This window comes from Pan paniscus, chromosome 1 (genome assembly GCF_029289425.2).
Source record: "Pan paniscus chromosome 1, NHGRI_mPanPan1-v2.0_pri, whole genome shotgun sequence".
In the NCBI taxonomy this organism is placed as follows: domain Eukaryota; kingdom Metazoa; phylum Chordata; class Mammalia; order Primates; family Hominidae; genus Pan; species Pan paniscus.
This window is the reverse complement of record NC_073249.2, coordinates 141149157-141163330: the sequence shown is the minus strand read 5'-3', so window position 1 is coordinate 141163330 and position 14174 is coordinate 141149157. Positions and strand designations below refer to the sequence as shown.

Here is a 14174-nt window from a genome sequence, read left to right as displayed (position 1 = left end):
TCTAGGATTTTTATGGTCCTAGGTCTTACATTTAAGTCTTTGATCCATCTTGAGTGGATTTTTGTATAAGGTGTAAGGAAGGGGTCCAGTTTCAGTTTTCTGCATATGGCAAGCCAGTTTTCCCAGCACCATTTATTAAATAGGGAATCTTTTCTCCATTGCTTGTGTGTGTCAGGTTTGTCAAAGATCAGATGGTGGTAGATGTGTGGTGTTATTTCTGAGGCCTCCGTTCTGTTCCATTGGTCTATATATCTGTTTTGGTAACAGTACCATGCTGTTTTGGTTACTACCGTCTTGTAGTAAAGTTTGAAGTCAGGTAGCGTGATGACTCCAGCTTTATTCTTCTTGCCCAGGATTGTCTTGGCTATGTGGGCTCTTTTTTTGGTTTCATATGAAGTTTGAAGTAGTTTTTTCCAATTCTGTGAAGTAAGTCATTGGTAGCTTGATGGGGATAGCATTGAATCTATAAATTACTTTAGGCAGTATGGCCATTTTGACGATATTGATTCTTCCTATTCATGAGCATGGAATGTTTTTCCATTTGTTTGTGTCCTCTCTTATTTCCTTGAGTAGTGGTTTGTAGTTCTCCTTGAAGAGGTCCTTCACATCCCTTGTAAGTTGGATTCCTAGGTATTTTATTCTCTTAGTAGCTATTGTGAATGGGAGTTCACTCATGATTTGGCTCTCTATTTGTCTGTTATTGGTGTATAGGAATGCTTGTGATTTTTGCACAATGATTTTGTATCCTGAGACTTTGCTGAAGTTGCTTATCAGCTTAAGGAGATTTGGGGCTGAGACGATGGGGTTTTCTAAATATATAATCATGTCATCTGCTAATGGAGACAATTTGACTTCCTCTCTTCCTATTTGAATACCCTTTATTTCTTTCTCTTGCCTGATTTCCCTGGCCAGAACTTCCAACACCATGTTGACTAGGAGTGGTGAGAGAGGGTATCCTTGTCTTGTGGCAGTTTTCAAAGGGAATGCTTCCAGTTTTTGCCTATTCAGTATGATATTGGCTGTGGGTTTATCATAAATAGCTCTTATTATGTTGAGATATGTTCCACTGATATCTGGTTTACTGAGAGTTTTGGCATGAAAGGCTGTTGAATTTTGTCGAAGGCATTTTCTGCATCTATTGAGATAATCATGTGGTTTTCGTCTTTGTTTCTGTTTATGTGACGGATTATGCTTATTAATTTGTGTATGTTGAACGAGCCTTGCATCCCAGGAATGAAGGCGACTTGATCGTGGTGGGTAAGCTTTTTGATGTACTGCTGGATTTGGTTTGCCAGTATTTTATTGAGGATTTTTGCATTGATGTTCATCAGGGATATTGGCCTAAAATTCTCTTTTTTTGTTGTGTCTCTGCCAGGCTTTTAGTATCAGGATGATGCTGGCCTCATAAAATGAGTTAGGGAGGATTTCTTCGTTTTCTATTGATCGGAATAGTTTCAGAAGAAATGGTACCAGCTCCTCCTTGTACCTCTAGTAGAATTCGGCTGTGAATATGTTTGGTCCTGGACTTTGTTTTGGTTGGTAGGCTATTAATTATTGCCTCAATTTCAGAGCTTGTTATTGGTCTATTCAGAGATTCAACTTCTTCCTGGTTTAGTCTTGAGAGGGTGTATGTGTCCAGGAATTTATCCATTTCTTTTAGATTTTCTAGTTTATTTGCATAGAGGTGCTTATAGTATTCTCTGTTAGTGGTTTGTATTTCTGTGGGATTGGTGGTGATATTCCCTTTATCATTTTTTATTGCATCTGTTTGATTCTTCTCTCTTTTCTTCTTTATTAGTCTTGCTAGCGGTCTATCAATTTTGTTGATCGCTTCAAAATACCAGATCCTGGATTCATTGATTTCTTGAAGGGTTTTTTGGTGTCTCTTTCAGTTCTGCTCTGATCTTAGTTATTTCTTGCCTTCTGCTAGCTTTTGAATTTGTTTGCTCTTGCTTCTCTAGTTCTTTTAATTGTGATGTTAGGGTGTCAATTTTAGATCTTTCCTGCTTTCTCTTGTGGGCATTTAGTGCTATAAATTTCCCTCTATACACTGCTTTAAATGTATCCCAGAGATTCTGGTACATTGTGTCTTTGTTCTCATTGGTTTCAAAGAACATCTTTATTTCTGCCTTTATTTCGTTATGTACCCAGTAGTCATTCAGAAGCAGGTTGTTCAGTTTCCATGTAGTTGTGCAGTTTTGAGTGAGATTCTTAAACCTGAGTTCTATTTTGATTGCAGTGTTGTTTGAGAGACAGTTTGTTGTGATTTCTGTTCTTTTACATTTGCTGAGGAGTGTTTCACTTCCAATTATGTGGTCAATTTTAGAATAAGTGGGATGTGGTGCTGAGAAGAATGTATATTCTGTTGATTTGGGGTGGAGAGTTCTGCAGATGTCTATTAGGTCCGCTTGGTCCAGAGCTGAGTTCAAGTCCTGGATATCCTTGTTAATTTTCTGTCTCATTGATCTGTCTAATATTGACAGTGGGGTGTTAAAGTCTCCCATTATTATTGTGTGAGTCTAAGTCTCTTTTACCACATCAGTTAATTCTACTTCCTGACAACCGCAATTTTATTTTTATTCTACAAGTATCAGAGACATAATAATGAATAACTCTAACAGGGTCCTTGCTTTCATGGAGCTTATAGCCTAGTGTCAGGGTTACTATAATCACAAATTTAGTTACACTTACAGTTTCACCTCTAAAGCCCTTTTCACCTCTGGGTCCCTAAAAGAAAAAAAAAAAGATGTTAGTTCAGTGTTATTGATAGTTACGTATTAAATGTAGCTGAGGTCATTATATGTAGAAACATGACAATTTATATTTTTGCTTTTTCTATGTAGTAAGACCTGTTTTGTTAAATTGTATAAGTTCTAGTGTTCTTTTCCTAAATAAAGCAAAGCAAACAAAAAACCCTTAGTGATTCATGTTGTCTGCTTTGCTGTTCCTAGTTCTAACCTTAAGGTGAGACTGAGATAACTACTTATTCATTCAATTAAGTCAAAACAGCTTATCTGACAATCATATACAAAGCAATTTAAAAAGGAAATTCTAAATTCAGGTTAAATTCTTCTAATAATTGTTTTTCTTAACTTTTGAAAACCCTGTTTCTGGGATGGTTTCCCTTCTCTTTCTTGCAAATTTTGATATGTTGTATACGTTTCCGTGCAGTTCAAAATATTTTCTAATTTTCTTGGAGACTTGCTCTTTGATCCATGGATTATTTAGAAGTGTGTGATTTAATTTTCAAGTGTTTGGAGATTTTCCTATTATCTTTCTGTTATTGATTTCTAGTTTAATTCCATTGGCAAGAGAATATACCTTCTATGACCTCAGTTCTTTTACATTTAGTAAAATTTGTTTTATGGCCCATAACATCTTCTATTTTGGTGAACGTTCCATATGCACTTGAAACGAATGTAGTTTGCCGTTGCTGGGTGGACCTACTGCTTTTAAAACGTGTTAATATTTTCCTGTTCATCCTTTTGAAAATTTTATATGTATATATGTAAAAAATGAGATAATACTATTCATCTTTTCTGTAACCTGAATTTACACCTTCATAAATATAATATGAATGCTCTTCCATGTCAATATACATTATTTTAGATAATTAAAATATTTAATAATTTTACCTAGTATTTAATATACTGTGATAATATTTTAAATTTGCTATTATTAGATTTTTTGCTAATTTTTGTCATTGTTAGCAGTGTTGTGAGAGATACCCTTACAGTCTAAAATAATTGTTAAAGACTGTCTTCCAGAAAGTTAGTTTGAAATTACATACACACCTGCAAAAATGGAAGTGTATATTTCCTCTGATCTATGTCATGTTCTTTGTTAATTTGCAAGCTAAGAATACTATCTTATCATTTATTCACCATTTATATTACTTCTGTGTTTCTCATCTTGTCTCAATTCATTTTAAACCAGGGCATTAACTTAAAAATAACTTATTTATTTATTTATTTATTTTTGAGAAGGAGTCTCGCTCTGTCACCAGGCTGGAGTGCAGTGGCATGATCTCAGCTCACTACAACCTCTACCTCCTGGGTTCAAGCGATTCTCCTGCCCCAGCCTCCTGAGTAGCTGGGACTACAGGAGCATACCACCAAGCCCAGATAATTTTTGTATTTTCAGTAGAGATGGTGTTTCACCATGTTGGCCAGGATGATCTCAATCTCCTGACCTCATGATCCGCCCGCCTCAGCCTCCCACAAAGTACTGAGATTACAGGAGTGAGTCACTGCGCCCGGACCCTGATTTTTAAGATATCTACACAGCACTTTAAAAAAACATATACACCCTTTTCCACACCCTACCCAGTATTAACAACCTGGTATGTATGTTTTCATACCTTTTTCAAATCAAATATTGACAAATACATTTATGTATGTATGGGAAATATTACTCATGTTTTAAAATATTGGAATCATATTATATACTCTTCTATGCATCTCACTTAACAATACATCATGAAATAACTGAGTCAGCCAAACTAGATATAATAAATTCTTTTAAATAATTGCATAATATTCCATGAAATGGCTAACCTATAACTTACCCAATCATTCCTTTAGAAATGAGTATTCATGTAATTTCAATTTTTTTCCAATAAAAGTAGTATTATAAAAAAAAGTCTTTGCAAAATTTCATTAGTGTATTGGGTGCTTTTATACCTATGGGATAAATTCCTCAAAGTGGAACTGTTTTGTTAAAGAATATGTACCTATATTTAACAAATCTTTCCATAAAGTCTGTAATTCACATTTTTACCAGTGATCAATGAGAGCACTGTTTTCTCCTATATTCCCTTCTGAGAAGTTAAATGTAATATCTTATTTTACTTTAATTTGCATTTCTCTGACTTAAATTTAGGTGAGTGTCTTTTTATTATAAAACAATAGTTGAACTTTTGGATTTGTTCTTTTTTTCTCCACTGGCTACTTTTTTGATGGAATGATTTTCATTTTTCTATTGAACTTTCTCTCTTTTTCAAACTATAAGAGCTCTTGGTATATGTGTGTGTATGTCTCTATCTCTATCCTATCTATCTATCTATCTATCTATCTATCTATCTATCTATCTATCATCTATCTATCTATCATCTATCTCTAGATACATACACATATCCATATCAACAGATAGGTAGTTAATTTTTTATTTTTTAATTTTTTTTTGCCCAGGCTGGAGTGCAGTGGCATGATCATGGCTCCCTATAGCCTCAACTTCCTCAGATCAAGTGGTCTTCCCACTTCAGCCTCTTGAGTAGCTGGGACTACAGGCATCTGCCACTACGCCAGGCTCATTTTAAATTTTTTTGTAGAGATGGGATCTCACTATATTGCCAAGGCTGGTCTAAACTCCTGTGCTCAAGCAATCTTCCAGCCTCAGCCTCCCAAAGTGCTGGTAATACAGGCGTGAACTACTGTTCCCAACTGAGCTCTTTGTATATTAACCTGTTATATATTGTATGCTTTGTAAATATTTTTCCCAATCAATAGTACTTTTAAACTTTATTCATGGAATCTTTTTTCCATACAAAATGAAAAAAAGATTTCAAGTATTCAAATATACTTTCTGTTCTTTTACAGGTCTCCCCAATCCTTAAGCTACATGTTAGTTTTCTAGATTATTTTTCAATTTTTTTTTTTTTTTTGAGATGGAGTTTCACTCTTATTGCCCAGGCTGGAGTGCAATGGCATGATCTTGGCTCACTGCAACCTCTGCCTCCCAGGTTCAAGAGATTCTCCTGCCTCAGCCTCCCAGGTAGCTGGGATTACTGGCATGTACCGCCACACCCGGCTAATTCTGTATTTTTAGTAGAGATGAAGTTTCACCATGTTGGCCAGGCTGGTCTTGAACTCCTGACCTCAGGTGATCTGCCCACCTCGGCCTCCCAAAGTGCTGGGATTACAAGCATGAGCCACTGCGCTTGGCCTCTTCTAAGATTTTTATTGTTTTATTTTTTACATTAAAGTCATTAAAAGTTCATCTAGGAGTAAAATACTTTTGGCAAACGGGGTTCCAATTTTTCTTTCTTCTTTTTTTCTTTTTTAAAGAGATGGGGTCTCACTCTGTTTGTGCAGGCTGGAGTGTAGTGGGTGCAATCAACTCACTGTAGCCTGGAACTCCTGGGCTCAAGCAATCCTCCCATCTTAGCCTCCCAAGTAGCTAGGGCTGTAGGCATGTACCACCACACACAGCTAATTTATTTTTATATGATGGGGGTCTCACTATGTTGCCCAGGCTGTGTTCCAATTTCTTATAGCAGGAGGATACTCAAAGTAATTCCATCTCTCTTCCCTGTCACTGACGTAGGAGTGAGCATCTGGCTGAATGCTAGCCAATTAGATATGAAAAAAATGTAATCGGAGACTTCTAAAAAAATTCTTATTTTTGCCACAATAGTACTTTATGTCATTTTTTTTTCCTTTGGATAATTATATCTGGGTGTAGTTCTTGAGAAGTTGTAGTCATCTTGCTATAAGCCTAATTATGAAGCCAACATTCAGGATATCAGAGTAGAGACGTAGAGATATAAGAGATACATAAGAACCTGGTCTTGGATGAGATAACTGAGTCACCAAATTAACCAAATCTGAAGCCCTTCCTATAATGTGATACAAATTTTCTTATTGCTAAAAGTACTTTGGTTCAGGGTTCCTATTATTTGCAGCCAAACCTTCCTCAATTATATGCCATTTTTGTTATAAGTAAATTCCTATATATACTTAAGATCAAATTCTGGGCTCCAGTCTGTTACACCGATCTGTTTATTTCTTTGTATTACCATATAGTTTCATTTACAAATTTCCAAGCCTGTCACCCCTCACTGGTATTTTTTTTCCCAATGCTTTCACCAATCTCAAATGCTTATTCTTTCATAATGAACTTTTCTTCTCAGAATGGAAAAAATTGAATATGGAAAAATTGATGTACATGCTGAATATTATAAGGGTCTTTAAGAACTATCTATAAACAAAACACAGTAAGATCTTTTAATTAAGTAATTTTAAAATTACATTTTCCTTGACCAATTAATACATCATATTTTTGACAGAGGAGAAAAATCATTCTGTAATCAGAACAGTATGTGTCCCTTAGCTTGCTGAAGAACCACTCACTGAAATATGAGAATTCTCCCACTTACAATCTTATATAGCTCCAAGTGGCAAATGTTGAAAGTCTACAGAAATACTGAGTTATACATTTTACTTCTTTTGTTTACATATCCAGTAACTTTGGTGGTTTCTTCTCTAAATTTATCAAAGAGAATAGTGGTACTAAACACTTGAAGCATTCTATTTTTATATTTTAAAATTGTCTGTGTCTATAAATAACTTTCAAATAATTCAAAATATTAATTCCCTAGATAGAATGAATCTTTCCTCTCTAAGTCTCAATTTGACCCTTTCTACTGTGCTCCTTGCTTGTTTATACTATTATCAATATTGGAAAACTTTCCCAACATCACTTGACCAATCATTGTCTCATTTTTATGTTTTATTTCATAGCCAAATTTCTTAAAGCACTGGCATATAATACCTCAATTTCCTCTCCAGACACAGCTTGAATGGAGTGGAAAGAGCGCTGGTCTTGAAGAAACACCAGCTATGTAATCCACCAGGTCTATCACCTTGAATGACTAGATGAACCTCCATAAACCTCATCTGTCTCCTCATCTGTTAAATGAAAATAATATCTACTGCAAAAGTTTGTTGTAAGAATTTAAGGAACATTATTATTAAACATTTTCCCCTACTTCCTTCATCACTGTAACCTGTACTGTATCTTCTACTGCAATTTATTCTCTCAAAGATTACTGTTGACTACTCCTTTCTTGAAACACTTGCTATTCTCTCGACGATTCTTTCCTTCCTTTATAGTGGGTACTTCCAAAAACTCAAATGTTGGATGTCTGCACATCTTTTGCTATCTATGTTCTTTCCTTCAAAAGAAGAATTTATTTTTATGGCTCAGGAGTTCAACTCTATGTTTTTAACGCTCTCCCCTTCCTGACTCAGTTCTATTTTCTTTTCTCAACTCCAATTATAAACACTTATCTACTTAGTTACACTGTCTTCATTATACATATGGTCCCTAACTTCTCAGGAATCATTTTCCAGAAGAAAATGTATATCTATTTTTTCCATTTTCTTCTCAAATACCCAGGCTAATTCTTTGTAGATTATTCTAGAAATAGAATTAAAGAAAAAAAAGAGTACAACAGACTTGTATTATGATAAACTTACAGTTCTACCTGTTGGGCCTATTATACCTTCTCTGCCAAGGGGACCAGTGTTTCCCTGTTGAGGTAAAAGAAAAACAGTCTCACTGTTAGTATAATTTAAAAAAAAAAAACTCCACAGAATCGCTTGTACAATGGTAAAAGAGCCATGTCTACATAATTATCCTTTTTAGTATAAAATCTTACAGTATTAGCATAAATTACAATAATCTTGGTTAACAGTATGTGACACAATTCTGCATATTATTAAAGTCTCTTATCAGGAGAGTTACATCTGTATAATTTCTAAAAAACTGACGAATTAGCATTATGATTTTTATGTGGCGATAACTTCAAAGATGCATTTTACATGTATGTTATTATATAACAAATAAAACTACTTTATATAAGAAAGAATAGAATGATGAACTAGGTTTTGAATAAATTTCTGTGCAGATATTGAAAAAGTAGATGTTTGGGTAACAAGAAGCATGAAATAGAGAAAAAGTACAGTAAGGAACCAGAGAGCAGCATATGTGACCAACTAAACTTCAGTTCTTCATCTGTAAAACAGGAATAAGAACATCTACTTCATAGGGCCATTGTGAGAATTAAATATGAAAAGTGCTTTTAAAACTTTAAGCTGTTATTTGGTTATGAAGATAACCTTGAATAAGCTGGATTTCTGCTCAATTCCTCCCAAAGTAGGAAGAGTCTATAATTTCTCAGTGAATACAAAATGACCATTTTAGTTTTTTCCTACAAACTTCAGCTTCTGTGGTTCTTCAGAAATCATGAAAATAACTAATATATTTATAGCTGAAGAAATATTCAGAAAGGTCTTTAAACAATTACCATGATAATACTCCTCTTTGCATTATTTTTTGAATTAGTATTGTTTTAATTGAGATGGAGTCTTGCTGTCGCCCAGGCTGGAGTGCAGTTGTGCCATCTCGGCTCACTGTAACCTTTGCCTCCTGGGTTCAAGTGAGTCTCCTGCTTCAGCCTTCCAAGTAGCTGGGATTACAGGCATGTGCCACCATGCCCAGCTAAATTTTTAATATTTTTATTAGAGATGGGGTTTTACCATATTGATCAGGCTGGTCTCAAACTCCTGACCTCAAGCAATCCACCCGCCTTGGCCTCCCAAAGTGCTGGGATTACACGTGTGAGCCACTGCATCTGGCCCTTTTTGCATTTTTTAAAATTATACTTTAAGTTTTAGGGTACATGTGCACAATGTGCAGGTTAGTTACATATGTATGACAGACTGGATGAAGAAAATGTGGCACATATACACCATGGAATACTATGCAGCCATAAAAGATGATGAGTTTATGTCCTTTGTAGGGACATGGATGAAGCTGGAAACCATCATTCTCAGCAAACTATTGCAAGGACGAAAAACCTTTTCACGTTATTGACAACAATTTATTTTAAGAGTTAGGAAAGCGGTATAGGATTTTAGAAGTTTGACTTTCATGAACTGCTTCCCTTCTTCCTCTCTCGGCTCTTTCTACACTTGACCCTGCAGCTGCTATTAGTCATAGAGATGCTACTACCACAGCCAAACCATTACTTGAAGTTTTAAATTTTTTTCTTTTCAGTTTTATAGAACATCTCATCAATTAGAAAGCTTTGATTAATAAAAACTAAAAACAAAACAAAAAACTAAAAACAATAATCAGTAACCACTGGTGGCTTATTTGTCCTATTTATATTCTCTACAATTTGCAATTACAAGCACTCATTGCTAATTGGAGTTCTTCAGACCCTGCTTTTTGCAACTATTTAAGTGGTTCCTCATCACTCTCTTGGGATACCTGCCCCTGAGCTGGGAAAACACAGCTACTGGGAAATATTTTCAGTCTGGTCTGAAGAGCTCTGGTCATACACAAGCTTCTTCCAGGTGGTGCGTGGAGGTGGTCTCTGGTTGTATTAATGCTTATAACATGAAATTGCTGTATGTTTTTGTTCCTGGCGTGAGTTAATAAATACATTATCCAGTCTTCACAGTAATTCTGATGATTCTTTTTTTTTTTTTTTTTTTTTAAGTAAGACTAGGAAGTACGGGTGGTCTATGAGGTATTTTGCTCAAACTAATATATGAACTGCAAAAGATTGAATTCTGCATGTGCCCTTATGAGTTTCTATCTTAAAAGTCATTTCATTAAGTTATTTACTTGAAGTACATTACATTTAGAGCTCTTAAGCCCTGCAGTAAGCAAAGAACCACAATTTCTGGTAGGCAGAATGACTTTACACTTACTCTGTGTCCAACAGGACCTTTAGGACCTGATATCCCAACAATGCCAGCATCCCCTTCAGGACCCTAGACATACAGTAAGAAACAAAAAGATAAAATTTGTAGCTCTATATGAACATTTTACAAAGCTATATCAATCTATCAAGAATTGCTCTTTTAAAAATGGAATATAATACTGTTGTGCATGCTGAAGAATTCAGAAGGAAGTGTACTGAGGCCTACAATTTACTTAGAAATACACCAATGAAGGGAGAGAGGGATACGTAGATGGATAAGCATAATAATGCCAGCAGGGTAAAATGTTAATGGTAAAATTTAGGTAATGGGTATAGGCATTTACTGTAAAATTTTCTCAACATTGCTGTATGTTTGAAAATTTTCATAATAAACTGCTTGGGAAAAGGGATGAAAGAAAACAAAATCATATCATATACTAAAATTTCTGGGAAAATGTATAGTTACATAATTTTAAAAACAGATGTATTCGAAACTCAAATATATAAATATGTACCAACTGAAATTTTACAGATTTAAAAAAGCTCAAGTTACAGACTATATTATTTCAACAGCTCTTTTATTTCTAGATAGCTAGAAGACTAGAAGAAAGTATGTAAACATACTTTAGGGCCTGGGAATCCTTGGAAACCTGTCAAACCTTGAACACCATATTCTCCCTGCAAAGTGAATTGACATGATAATAATTATTGTACAATGGCAGCCTGCTCTGTAGAATAAGTGCTTGGTGAATTTCTGAGGTGGTACATACAGGCTGCCCTTTCAGGCCAGGGTCTCCACATGGTCCTTGATCACCTTGTGCTCCTCGGTGACCTCTTTTACCTTGAATTCCAGGTTGACCAGGTAGCCCTTGTTCACCCTATGGGTAGAACAAAGAAAAGCGATCTTTACATCAGAACATATAAACATATTGGCTTTTGAATGAAACCCAAATACAGGCCCATCCTTAGGCCCATTCCATAAATACAAGGCACTGGGGAAATCAAATTTTGCATGTTCATCTTGTTCACCAATATTTTCCACACAAGTAGTATTTAATTATAATGTACCAGAAGAGTAGCAGTGGGAAAAGGAAATTCCAGAGATTGTGGTGATGTGTGGAAAGAAGAGGGAAGGGGGAACCTATAAAACTAGTAGGATAGTAAGGCTTGAGAGGGGATAGTGAGGGTGTGGTATGTGTGGGTGTGTTTATATGTGATGGAACTTATATTTTGTTTATTTATTTATTTTATTTTTTATTAGAGATGGGGTCTTGCTCTGTTGCCCAGGCTGTAGTGCAGTGTTGTGATCATGGCTTACTGCAGCCTTAAACTCCTGGGCTCAAGCGATCCTCCCAACTCAGTCTCCTGAGTAGCTGGGACTACAGGCACACATCATTGCACCTAGCTAATTCTCTATTTTTTTGTAGAGACAGGATCTCACTATGTTGCCCAGGCTGGTCTTGAACTACTAGCCTCAAGTGATCCTCCTGCATTAGCCTCCCAAAGTGGTAGAATTACAAGTGTGAGCCACTGTGCCTGGCCAGAACTTGTATTTTGAATTGATATCATTTTTCTGTGTTTTCCCTACCATCCAGAGATGATTCAGCTATCTAATACCAGAAAAAGAGTAGTCTCCTGAAGTGTAAACCCTGGTTTTAGCCATGATTATCTTTTTAATTCCATCAATAAAAAATTTCCATTATCTGTCTCCCTAGATTCCTTTGATATGAACTGTCTTTATCCCCTAAAAGTCACTTTAAGTACATACTTAATCAACATTATTGAATTTCTAAAAGTCAAGTCTTTTTTCATTGATTTTTATTTTTGAAATGAGAGTTGAAATATCTTTCACACCATTTCTAAAAGTAAATTTAGGAATCAGGTGGATTTTAGAGATAGGATAATGAAAAACGATGCTTGGTAGACTTTGGCCAAAGATTCTTTAAGATTAACAAATTATCTCTCACTGTCTTGAGACAAAGCTATACAATTTTGGGGTTTGACAAATATGGATCTTTCTTATTGCAAATTCAAACCTAAAACGTGGGATCTTTACTTCTTTTCCTGGCTTTAGCATTTGCTTAGCTGCTTTGAATTCTAGCACAAAGGAATATTCATGGTATAAACATTAACAGAAGACTAATATTGTAAACAGTAAACAAGTAGGTCATGATTTTCAGTTTACCCACATGGGTCAGAAATCTGAAAATTCTTTAGAAGTGGAACTGTGAAAATCAGGTTAAGAGGTAATAATGGTAAGGGTGCCAATGTCTTAGTCTTAGGCTTTTATGAAAGAGCTTTAGATGTCGGACTAATTTCTAAGTTGTCTGGGTCAATCCTGTATGAGATATTTCTAAAAGAGGTTTTGTCTGGAAAGGCTATTGACATGTGACAGACTCCACACAATAAATGCAATATAAGACTTAGTTACTGTCACATTAACTCTAAGAAACAGTCTGTACGGTTATCAGATTAATTAATTGGTTGGTTAGGTTCAGAGTCAGAAGAAAAGGAATTGTATTTGAGAAAGTATTTATCTGGAAGTAAATAAGATTTCCCTGTTTTGGAGGAGAAGACAGATGACAGAGAAGGAAAAAGAACCAAAATGAGTCAAAGATATAGCATTTTTTAAAGCATCACTAGTCCTGGGTCAAAGAGTTGTTATGACAAATTACAGGCACTGTGGCTATCATGGGAGATGGATATGTCAAAGCTACATACTTTCTCTTTTCCTAGTGTGCTTTTACTATTAGCCAAATTCTATTAAAAACTATTAATCTTACCATTCTGTGATCTAGCCAATGAACTCAGGGCCAGAAAGGATGGCCAATACTGCTTACCCATTGGAACAAAATATTAAAGTACCTTTGGGCCTTGAATTCCTGGGCTTCCTGGCAAGCCTGATGAACCCTTTACTCCTGGAGGACCTGGAGCCCCAGCAAGACCTGTTCTTCCTGGGCCGCCTCTGATGCCCTAAATAACACAGATAAGAAATGAAAACTGGGAAAGTTTCTAAAAAGTCAGTTTAGAGGCTCAATAAAATGTAGGAAGAGTTGTGCCCCGAAAGGCGTCTGTTAACATACTGCCCAGGAGTTATCCTGGGCTTCTTTCCCAAAAGATGAAATGTTTAAATACTTTTTTAGGAATACTCACCACTCACTTGAAATTTCTATAATTTATGCAATGATCTTGGGTTTTTAAAATGAAAACACTGAAGCAATACAAAGTCCACCAGTACCTTCTTACTTATATAGCCTAGGTGTGAAGTATGTTTGTTGTGTTCTAACTTTTGTATTATACTCTGGTGTACATGGCAACTCTAATAACTGCTGAAAGTCTCCTTAAGAAGAAAATTCTATTCCTCAACCATACACGATTCCAGAAAATTTGCTAAAAATTGTTTAACTGGAAATAAAGTTAAGCAAGCAAACAGTATATTCTTAAAACCAAATCCTAAATCAGGTTGGCAAACTACACTTTGCAAACTAAATTCAGTCCATCACCTGTTTTTGTAGATCTCATGGACTAAGAACAGTTTTTACATTTTTAAACATTGAAAAGAAGAATAATACTTAAAGACATGGAAAAATTCTATGAAATTAAAATTTCAGTATATATAAAGTTTTACTGGACAGTCATGCTCATTCATTTACATATTGTTTAGGGATGCATTTGCACA

At 35.4% G+C, this 14174-nt stretch overlaps 1 protein-coding gene across 3 annotated transcripts in view; it reads right to left on the bottom strand.

The window, feature by feature from the left end:
* The window catches only part of COL24A1 (collagen type XXIV alpha 1 chain), a 404401-nt gene that overhangs the window by 37610 nt on the left and 352617 nt on the right, over positions 1 to 14174 (bottom strand). For all 3 annotated transcript variants that reach the window (XM_003805298.6, XM_034934180.3, XM_055116591.2), the window contains 6 exons: positions 13361 to 13468; positions 11266 to 11373; positions 11120 to 11173; positions 10503 to 10565; positions 8259 to 8312; positions 2692 to 2727 (listed from right to left, as the gene is read on the bottom strand). In XM_003805298.6, the coding sequence (XP_003805346.4) occupies positions 2692 to 2727; positions 8259 to 8312; positions 10503 to 10565; positions 11120 to 11173; positions 11266 to 11373; positions 13361 to 13468 (423 nt within the window). The remainder of the gene's footprint in view (positions 1 to 2691; positions 2728 to 8258; positions 8313 to 10502; positions 10566 to 11119; positions 11174 to 11265; positions 11374 to 13360; positions 13469 to 14174) is intronic.